This window comes from Talpa occidentalis, unplaced genomic scaffold, assembly GCF_014898055.3.
Source record: "Talpa occidentalis isolate TD23 unplaced genomic scaffold, MPIMG_talOcc4v2.1 talOcc4.11, whole genome shotgun sequence".
Lineage (NCBI taxonomy): Eukaryota > Metazoa > Chordata > Mammalia > Eulipotyphla > Talpidae > Talpa > Talpa occidentalis.
In genome coordinates, this window is record NW_023601104.1 from 77,484,245 (window position 1) to 77,495,422 (window position 11,178).

An 11,178-nucleotide genomic window follows, 5' to 3' on the forward strand; every position below is an offset into this window, starting at 1 on the left:
GAATTTCTCAAAACACCCTCCTCCCTCCTCTACCTTAATTGCCCCTCCTGGGAATGTTCTTGTCACTGAATATCTATTTCCTTTGCTGAATTTAATAACACTTCATTATAATCTGTCCATTTTTTCAACCTGAGGTATTCTGATTCATCGTCATATCCCAAGGACCAGCCATAGACTCTGGCACCTCAGCAAGCTTGCAACAGTTTTTTTTAAAACTTCATTTTGGTAAATAAGCCAATAAGCAGAAGAACTTGCTGAAAGAAGTGGGAACAGAAGTAAATTAAGTCAGGAAATATAAAATTTTAAAACTTTTTGCGATGAAATAAACTCATCTACATTGTATCATTTCTAAGTGGCCAGTTCTGTGGCAGTTGCACACATTCGCATTATTATGTGGCCATCCCCACCATCCATTTTGCAGAATGGTTTCATCTCCCCATGCCGAAACCTTGCCCATGAAGCAACAACTGTGCCCCTTCTTCAGGAGTAAATCAGTTAGGGGAGGGGGAAGATCGAAGCTTCCATGGTTTGCAAGGTCACATATTTAGATTATGGTACAAAGGTGTTTGCTGCTTAAGCATTTGGGAACTGGACTTGGTAGCTTGATCTTGTCTCACCTTCAGGTCCCTTCCTTTACAAACTCCAGAGTGACCCAGCAAGTGAGGATGCTCCAGCCAGGCCCCAACTCAGGCTCTAGAAATCCTCAGTAGTCCTTCCTTGGGCCTCAGAAGTAGCCGTTCTGCACTCGCCTGGCCAGTGTCCCCGGGGCTTCACCTCTGCCCAGCGTTGAGGGCTATAGTGAGACCTGCTGGCAGCTCCTCCAGGTGCCAGGGACTTGGTTTGCATGGGCCTACCTGGGGCCTGTGTGACAGTGGGAAGTTCCTTCCCCTCTACACTGCAGTGTCCCTGGCTGTCAGGTAGGTTACCAGCAGCACAGCGCCTGTCTAGCATTACAGTGACTCCGTATCCAGTCCAAGCCCTGAAGGCTGGCCTGACACATAGTGAGGCTGAGAGAGTGATAGTTGCTGTTTGTCACTGTTGTCATTTGGTAACTGCCTTCCAAACACAGCTGTATGGATGTGAAACCAAGCTAGTTCACACTGGCCACCATAGGGGTACAGGGAGAGCTTGCTAGCCCGGCTGATGAGCCAGTGTCCAGCCGCATCCAGGCTGTGCATGAGGTGGGTCAGTGTGCTCTCAGGAACAGACTGCATGGTCTTCAGTGACAGTGTTTGTGTGACTGGTGACACAGAGGGTGAATTCAGAACACCTGTTGTGCTGAAAACAGCCAGGGTGAGCTGTGCATTTGCAGAAGTTGTAGGAAATTTGGCAAAAAAAAATGTCTGTGCAAGTTAACAAGGCCCGTAGAGATATCTTGTAAAAAGCAGTTGGAAGAGCAGTCAGGTGGCTTGTGGTAGCATTGATCTCTGCTTGTCACCAGGATCCAGACACCTGTGTGCACACTGCAGGAGCCCTGCCTTCCTACCCAGCTCAAGGAGCATTCTGTGTGGGGACCACCCGGGAGGCCTGGCTCTTCACAGCATATGGGAGGGTCTAACAGCACCCAAACTGACCCAGGGAAAAGGGCCTTCCTCAACGTGCTCACATCCCACCCTCCAACCCCAACCCCTCACCCCCGCTAAGCACACAAACACTAAACCACAGGGAAGACCTTACCAGAAGCCAGATCTAACATGTGTGCTGTTGCAACCCTCCTCCTCTCAGAGAGGGAAGCAAGAACCATCAGGCCCTGTCTGACAAGGGCACGTCAGCTATGGGAACTATCACTGGGAATTTAAATGAGTCGGGGCGGGGGGTAGGGTTGTAGGCAACTATTCTGATGACTTTATATTTGAAAACACTGTTTTTCTTTAGACATGTTGATTACACAACACATGCAAAAATTTGTGGAAATTAATGATAATTAAGACAAATTAGCTACCTAGACCATCTCCCAACAGCATCAGTGTAAAATATTCCTGTAAGTCTCACTCAGAGCTTGGATAATGAACAGTCTGAATAAAGTCTGCTTCCACTTGTGAAAAATCCCTTGGTCTGATGACAGACTGTGATTTGGATGGCCTGTCATCCAAGTACTTGCTGAGAAAAGTGGGTTTAATTTCCTTTTTACCTGCAGGAATGATGCTGTGAAATAAGGAGATGGGCAGTGTCCTCAGGGCTGGTCAGCAGAGCTGTGTCCATCTCCTCCCTGAGCATGTATGTTTCTGTAGTGCTGGTGGGATGTGTTCTCTAATCCCCCAACTCTTGGCTGGTGACACCTCCACAGGAAGGTGTGGTAGACCTCAAGATGTTCCTGGCCTATTTGCTCTCAACCCACCTCTTTAGGATCTGCAGGTTCTTCTTTAAGGAACATGGGAAGCGAAAGTACATGAAGGGGGTGGAAGGTGTTGACTCAGGCCTGTGACCATGTTTGCAGGCATGTGTAGGCGTTCACCCTCTCCACCAGTCCCCACTCTGGAGAGAATCAGAATCCAGCCTAATAAAGTGGCCTGTCGTTTCCAACCTATTGCTTTTTGCTTGACTTTTCTAGTTCCCAGTAAGTTGTAAAGTTGACAGGTGACTATAGCATGCTAAATAGCACAAAATGAAAGTGGGGATGTAGAGATAAGGTTTAGTGCTGTCCTGATCCATGGTCAGCAGTGTGTGCTTATTAAATAATTGATGGGCCTCTTGCAAATGGTTTGGACGTTACTGTAGAACTCAAAATCTCTGAAATCCAGGAGTGTAAGTACGGTTGGAATTCTGTGGACAAGGAAAGTAGGTTGTGTGCTCTTCTCCTACCTCAGGGCAGCGCAAGGAGGGCCAGGGGCTTTTGGAGACCCACTTGATGAAGATGTATATGGGTAGCCATCTAAATGGATGCCAGTGTGGCGCACTAACTCCTGACTTCCAGCTTCTACTTTCCTTGTTTTTGTTTATATAATGGGATAGAGAATGAATTCATTTTATTTTTTCCCAGTCTTTGAATTCCTAGCATGCCCCGGAAACCCACTTCTCACCAAAGGCTTTGGTTGTGACACTTTCCATGAAGTGTTTGTGTTGGTGAAGGCAGGTAGAGCTAACTAAGGGGTTAGTGTGTGTGGTGGGCTGATGGATTCTTATCTGTCTGTATCTCAGAGTTTTGACTAATTTCATCAGTTTTCTTGTACCTCAGCCAAAAAAAAAAAAAAAGGGAAAAAGAAAAAGACTTTATTTAAGCATTCTCTTTTGTGCCAGCTGACCCAGGATCTACCAGCTCAGCTCTGACCTCACCAGGCCTTGCTGCAGATCCTCCTGTCCATCCCAGTTACCTCACACCTGATGCTCGTGCTCCTACAGTTCAGCCTGCAAAACCCACTCATCCTTCCTGTCATGCCCAACCCAGGGTCACACCAATGTCTCCACTGCTCCATCCTAACATGCCGTCATGGCCACACACACCCTGGTATTCCTGCATCCCAACTCTTGTGAAAATCCTTGGTTTCCTACAAACCCATCTCAAATACATTTCTTCATAGAGCTTCCTTTCCCCTAGTTTCTCCCAACAAGAGATGATTTCTAACCTGCCTGAGCACCTATACATTTAGTGTGCACTGCCCTCATGACAGATTTTGTTTGTGTTTTACTTAAAAACTATAGGTGACAGCTACTGTGCTCATATCTGGCGCCAAGTTTCCTATTCAGAGTCTTTTGTTGAGTTTTTACCCATCTCATGTACAGGATGCCCAGGGATTGAAAGATGTAATAACATACACAAAGTCATAGTCAGTCAGTGTGGAGCTGAGATTAGCATCTGATCCTTTAGACTCCAGACCCCTCTTCTAGCCACCACGCTACGTGAATGAAATCCACCACCGTACCTAGGATCATTTGTGGAATGATTGTGTGTCTGTATGTCTCCCAGGGCACAGCAGTCAGCTGAGGCCAGGTTCATGGGCATGTGTGCCACCTGGGCAGGTGCACAGGACCCTGTGCTTAGAAGGGCCCACGCTGGGTTTCATGCTCTGCTGCTGTTGTCTTGAAATTTCTCATATTGTATCAACCAAAGAACCCATATTTTCATTTTGCACTGAATCCCACAAATCATGTAGCTGGCCCTGCCTGTGATCCATTTTTATTTTCTATTCTTCAGAATCACCCTTAGACATAAAATTGATTCTTTTCAAGAGGCACCCATGATGTGTGCCAGGCTCTGAACTTCTCACCGCTTGCTGCAGCTGTGACGTGACAGTCCACTTAATTCAGTACAGTGAATTGCTGTATTTTCCCAACTGTACAAGAGAGTTATTCCTTGTAAATCCACCTTGTCACAGGAGACGCATCAGAACAGGTTTTCCATGATGCTGTTGTGTGGCTGGCAAGCCAGACATTCTCTGGGTCCCAGCGTGCACAGTAGGGCAGGTGAAAAGACAGTGGGGTCAGGTGCTAGAGCTGCAGCACGACTTGTTCAAACTGTCGTCTGGATACAGCACCCAAACCACATTACCTCGAATCATGTTTAGAGAACTTGTCTTCTACATAATTTTGGAAGAATCCCAGTTGATATACATTGCTGAAGACAGACTTTAACTTGGTCCTGTTCCCTGGGTGAGTCGTGTTTTAATTGCCAAGTTGTGGTAAAATGCTGTGCTTAATTATGGACTCCAGTATCTAATTTGTCAGTCATTGCCGCTATTTGAAACTCTCTCAATTGTTTTCACCACCCTTCCACATCTTTCCACGGTGTGTGCTTGAGTTACAAAGGCCTTCATCTCCCTGGACACATCTCAGCAGTGCCGTCACTGGGAGTAAAAATCAGGAAATAGAGGCGTAATTAAATGTAAAAACGACTGAGGGGGGGCAATGTATCATCAACTGCTTGCATGCTGAAAATTCCTTATTAAGAAATTTATAAATTATAATCAGTCACAAGCTTAAGAGATCAGTTAAAGTAATCCATTCATATTAACAGTGTATGTATAGTCCTGTTCATGGAAAAGGTGTGGTGGGGAGCAATGGTTATTTGTTGGAAATCTGGGGTTTGAGGGGGGCATCAGTTTCTCTTTTATCCTGGTGTGAGAATACTTCTGGAAAAAATGAGGAACTGATACTGGTCTTGGAGCATCTCTTCCTAAATGTCCATCCCTTGAACTCTTTGTTTACATTGCAATGGAAGTGCTTTGCTGTAAATGAAAAGGTAGTGTTGAGTGTAGTCCTGTGACTATGGACAGACAAACTGGCTGGCTGTTGATCATGACTGTTTCAATCACTACATTCTTTGTACAGTCAAAAGATACCCATGTTTTATTTCTGCAGGGGGAAGTAATTGCCATTTAATATCACTTTAAAAACATCTAGTTATTTCTTGGCTGAACTTATAAAAATATAGGGAAGAGAATCTACTGAAATTAATGCTAAAAGGTTTAGAAATTTCCTTTCTGACAGTGACCAGAATGTTAGGAAAAATTATTTCTTAAATTCCGTAGAGCTGGACAGATTGATCCTTGTCTTCTAAACCTATCTGAGTGTTAACATTCAGATGTTGAGGGCTTGTTAAGACTAAGAGAAAACAGAAATATCTGGATTCATCTCAAAAGAGAAAACTTGTGATTTTGCACCACCTCTTCACTGGCCTCTTAAGGTACTTGAGAGTGGTAGGAAAGAGACTCAAGAGGTCAGCGTGCTGGCACCTCTCTACCAGTTTGGGGTAGGGGTGCTCCTTTTCAATGTGGCAGGACAGCAAGCTGCCCCGCTTCCAGTAACGACCACCCACAGTCCATCTCCAGCAGAAGGGGCCAGCTGTGCATAGCAGGTGGTACCGCCCTCTCCCTGAACTAGGCCTGTTCTCAAATATTTGTGTGGCAGTATCAAATTCAGGAAGTCTGGAGAGAACAGCTAAGTCATCAGCATAAGGACCAATTCTGATCTGTTTTTGCCCAACGTACATCTATCTAGAGCCATACAAGGCTTGGGGTGGCATTCCATCAGTCGATGTGCAGACTCTATGTGTGTGAACAGTCAGGCAACAAAGCCGCTATTGAGTTATATAAATGCAGAAAGGGGATGGGAGTGAATGCTGGCCTTCTGGAAATGCTTTTTTTTTTTTAGTTTGGGATAACTCCAGTAACCAAGTAGAATGTTCTGATACATTTGCCAAATAAAAGAGCTGAGGTTGAGAGTGAGCCTGAGATATTTCAGCTTAATGAACATCTTAGAGGGCAGGGTAAGAAAAGCAAGCTCTAAATACAAATGTAAAAGTTACAGCTTAACTTTTCCTGTGACATTGTGTTATCATTTCCCTATGGAAACATAACACATCCAGCATTCACCATAAATGGGATTCATTAGTATTACTTGTTTACCTTAAGAAAGTTTAAGAACCATCCGGCCCCCAGATGTAGCATTGGTCCCAACTATGTTGATGTTGTACTGTTGTCCTTGTTCTCCATCATTCTGCAACACCACCTCCTCTTTGCAGTAAGAAAATAAAAGCAGTTATAAAATGACGGGTTGAAGTTTCCCTGATTTAAAACCAAACTTTTAAAGCAGAAAGAGTGTAGTAGCTCAGGACATGTGAATTCATGCCATCCTTAATCCTTACCTATTTTTTTCTTTATAACCAACTCTTCTCATTCCACTCCCCACCCCCAGTCTCCTTCCAATGATTTCAGAATATATAGTGAGAAATTTAGGAGGTGTCTTAATGGAATAAAGTAAAGGGAGATCCTTTTTATGGTGTCCAGATAAATGTTTTGATCTTCCTGTCATCAAAACACATTGCCAAATGTAGGGGTGAGCTAGCGTTCCTAAATACTGGTCTTCAGTTTCTGTACTGCTCATAGAGATTCTTTTTCATCCAGCAAACATGTATTGAGCAATCAGACTTGTAAAGATAAATGCTCAGTTCTGCTTCTTAAGGGCAGAATCTAGTTAGGGAGAGAGACACACATAAAACTCATCATCTTTTAGGATGTGCTAAAATGGTGCAAAAAACAGACTATTGTAGAATGCAGGAAGGTGCTGATCGATGAATTCAGAAATAAGATGTTAGAATTAAGCCTTGGAGAGAAAGAATTTTTTGTGAGTTAAAAGGGGGAAGGGGTTCCAAACAGAGAGGTAAGATGAGCAGAGATAGGAATGCTAATGACAGTCCTAAGAACCAGGACACACCAGGTGTGAACAGAATGTGAATGTGCGGGAAAAGGGCATGGAGGAGAGAATGAGGTTGGGTAAGATGGTGCAATGCCTGGAAGAGGGTACCAGGGATTGGTCCTTGATCCTGTAAGCAAAGGGAAGCTATCTAGAGCTTGTCAGCATTCAGATGAGTTGGAAATGGGCTGAGGGGCGTTGGAGCTTCTGGGGTGGACAGATCCGGGGAGTCAGAAGAGCAGTTAGAGCAATGTTGTTCTGATCCAGGCTGGAGATGGGGGATCCAGGGGGCCATCAGCAGGTTGGAGACTACTTACTTTTTTGTCTTTGTGTTTTCAAGACCAGCACCCATTGTACTCAACAAATAGTTGAATTTAATTAGACCCATTGACTTTAGAGGATGAAAAAAGGGGAGGGGAAAAAAGGACTTCAAGATGTTTACCTTGAGAAACAAATATAGGAGGGCCAGGATTGGGGATGGGGGAAGGGAAAAACCCATTCATGTTGAAGGGGTTTGATTTGAATTTCTGGTGAGGGAGCTCACAGAGGTGTCTAGAAGACAGCTGGAGAAGGCAGGATGTCACCAGGGAGGGAGAAGTGGCTCTCAAGACAGCTCTGCCTCTTGGGCTTGGGGCTCATACCTTTTAGTGTCTATTCTTATTCTTTTCCCATTAGTAAAATTTCTCACTGTGATTTTGTTACCCCTCCTGTGCCTGAGACCCCATCCTGCCCTGCTATAGAACATACCCTGGTAGGAAAATGCCATAGTTCAACAGGTCAGGTTCTAGAAGGTTCTGTGCAAAATCATCTGACCATGCAGACCCACCGCAGACTCTCTACTTAAGAAAAACCAGTCATCTCTAAGTGACCACTGTAGCTTGGCATTGAGTGTGGTGGACTTAGAATCAAGAGACCTGGCTTATTGAATGAATGACTTCAGTTGCATCCCTCAACTCCAAAGTGAACAAGGCACACCCCGCTCCAAGAGTCAGATGACGTGTGTGAGCATCCACTTCTAAAATGAAAGCTCACAGCTAGTAAAGTCCAGTTTCCCCTTCATCACACAGCTGTCAGCATCATTTACAAGTGTCCCAGCAGCTGCCCCTGGCCTGCTCGAGTAGTGGAGGTTGAGGAGGGAAAGTCTACTCCCTGACTATAGGCTGCAGTGTCTGTGCTGAGCGCAGTCAGCAGGCAAAGGATCCTTGACCTTAGAAGTAGATGTATTAGGCTGCCACACCCTTACTCTGATAGGCTATAAATTCAGTAATTCCTATTAAACTCAATTGCAGTCTAGGCATTTTTTCATAGAGGTTTCTGTATCAAACAAATTTGCAAAAATTGTAAAATCTGAACATTCATTTCAGACTTTAGTAATAAAATTGGAAAACAAAGAAGCTTGCAAAGACGGTGACAATCTCATTGTGGTCATGCAGCCTAAGAACTGATGTGAGAAACTGGAATTAATCGCTGTTTGATGCCACTGGGGTTCTATTATCCTCCACACGGCCATACTAGGGCGCTGCATAAGCAGATCAGCCCACTGAATTCTGGCAGTTTTTGGAAACATACATTTTTTCATCCCTTTTATTTTTGACACCTCCTACCCCCACCCCCTTTAAGGCAGTTTTCCAGCTGTTCCCTGAGGGAACGGTTTAGGGGGAGTTTCTTCTGTAGGCTTCCAGCTGGCTTCATTTTCACTATCTCCATGAAGTCGCTGCCTTTGTCAAATTTATATGCTGTGATCCATCATGCATTGCCTTGGGATTCTCCCTCTGAATTGTTGACTTAATATTTTTGGTTTGCACATGCAGGCTGTCTCCTGGTTCGGACATCTATGTGACGGTCTCATCCATAGCGTTAGCAAGATCCCAGCAGTGCCGTAACTCCCCGAGCAACCTGTCTTCATCCAGCGAGACTGGCTCGGGTGGAGGCACTTACAGGCAGAAATCCATGCCCGAAGGGTAGGTATGCCATCGGCCCTGCTGTGCACGGTTTACCATCTTTCCTCTGAAATGCAGACATACAAAATGATTTCCAATCAGCTCACTTTGAGCAACTTAGAAAAACCATAAGAGAAAATGTGGTTGGTTGTCCAGATAGAAAAGTGTCTTCATAACTGGTCAAAAGTGTTTTAGGAAGTTTATCATCTTCAACTCTAAGGGACTCAGTGGCAGAGAAATCAGATAACATTTGTCTTTATGTTCTGTGCTGTCTTGTTATCATAGTGCAGGTTTTCTCACTTATTTTCCTCCCGCGTGAACTGCTGGCCCTGACTGGAGTCAGTATTGCTGTTAAAGGAGAGAAAATGATCATCATATCCAATGCTTAAAATTATTTTTCTCACACACTAGAAGTCTTCTGTGATTTCATCCCATGGGTGTTTTTTTTATTTTTTCTTTTCTTTTTTTTTTAAAAAAAAAAAAAAAAAACACTAAACACCCAAAAGTAACTATTTGTGTCTGACAGGACTTACAAACTAAAAAGCTAAATGCGCAGGATTTTAGAGGCTGCTAAAGGGAGGGGGGAGGGCTGGTGGCAGGACTGAAATGTCTGAAGCTGGAAGTAATTGGCAGCCAAGCATTACAGGGCGCCCACCAGCCAGCCCTGCCCAGCGGAAGGGGAAGAAAACCATCCCCACTTCCTTCTGGGAGAGCTCGCTGGGGAACTTGAAGAAGAAACCTATTGAAAATCAAATCTGAGATGTTTAAAAAGCTGATGTTTCTATTCTGAGTTTTCCGCAAATGTATTTTTAATAAATACACACAGTCTGTTTACTTTCTTGAGATTTTTTACCACATTACAGAATAAGGATGCTTACTAAGAATACCTTCATAATGGATAGTTTCTCAGTCCTACAGTATTTTGTTGGCTTTCACAGCTATTATGATTTTTGTTGTTGCTAAATATTTATGTTAGCAGAAAGTAGGTAGGTAATAAGATCACTATAAAAATATGCTACCTTCCCACCACGGTTCTCCAGGATTCCCTTGGTAGCATATCTAAAGTTCATATTTCTTATTTTAATTACTTCACTGACAATGAGAAAAAATTTTTAGCTCTTCTTCATGAGTCCCTGAAAAAGGTTCTATAAGTATTATTATTAAACCATACCACAAGCCCCCTAGTTATTTCTTACTTTAATTAGTAAATTGAAAATGGTCTGGTTTGACTTCAAAAGTAAGAATTCAACTTCAGTGTTAGTGCAGCGATAAAATATAAATGAGCTTACCACAACAGAAAAAAAAAGGATTGTTTTCTTCTGACTATTTTAGACTTCAAATGTATGCCAAAAATTTAACTTGAAACATTAGTGTTTTGGTGAATATGAACATCAGAAATGTGGTTTCGATGCCCATGCTGCATAATAGCTTTTTAAATGAGGTTGCAGTTACTCCACGTGATGTTTAACACGAACCCTAATGATGTTAAGGGTTTTCCCCTTTGTGCCGCTACCCAGTAATTAGTCATACTGTGTAATGTCTTCTTTACCTGGGGTGACCTTTCTTATGACCCATAGTCTTTCACTGGGTCCCAAATAACTTGTGCTTGCCTGACAGTGAAGCAGGAGTATGCGGAGTCTGCTGCATAATCACTAATGTTAAGCTGGACAAAGCCCAGGAGTACATCCTAACAGTGGGTCAGTGCACGATGATTGTCCACACGTGAAACCTGCCCCTCGCTTGCCCTCCCTCCGCCTGGGTAGCCCATTGGTAGACCATTTTCAATTTACTAATTAAAGCAAGAAATAATTAGGGGGCTTGTGGTGTGGTTTAATAATAATACTTATAGAACCTTTTTCAGGGACTCATGAACAAGAGCTAAAAATTTGTTTCTCATTGTCAGTGAAGTAATTAAAATAAGAAATGTGAACTTTAGATATGCTACCAAGGGAATCCTGTTTTGTTATTTTTTTCTTTACATAACTATTCTGAATATTTTTAGGAAAGAATTTATTCCCTTAGAATTACTTTTCCTTGCACAAAGAAATGGGAAGAGTTAAAAGCAGATAATTCAGCAAGGCAGTCAGAAGGTCTCTTTCTCTGCCTTTTT

The 11,178-nt window shown here is 43.4% G+C and overlaps 1 protein-coding gene across 11 annotated transcripts in view; it reads left to right on the forward strand.

Annotated features, from left to right (window-relative positions):
- The window catches only part of SIPA1L1 (signal induced proliferation associated 1 like 1), a 517,634-nt gene that overhangs the window by 469,506 nt on the left and 36,950 nt on the right, over positions 1–11,178 (forward strand). For 10 of the 11 annotated variants that reach the window (XM_054691354.1, XM_054691347.1, XM_037503618.2 and 7 more), the window contains one exon: positions 8,940–9,089. The exons of the other annotated variant lie outside the window; for it this stretch is intronic. In XM_054691354.1, coding sequence (XP_054547329.1) covers positions 8,940–9,089 — 150 coding nt within the window. The remainder of the gene's footprint in view (positions 1–8,939; positions 9,090–11,178) is intronic. 11 annotated transcript variants of the gene reach the window in all.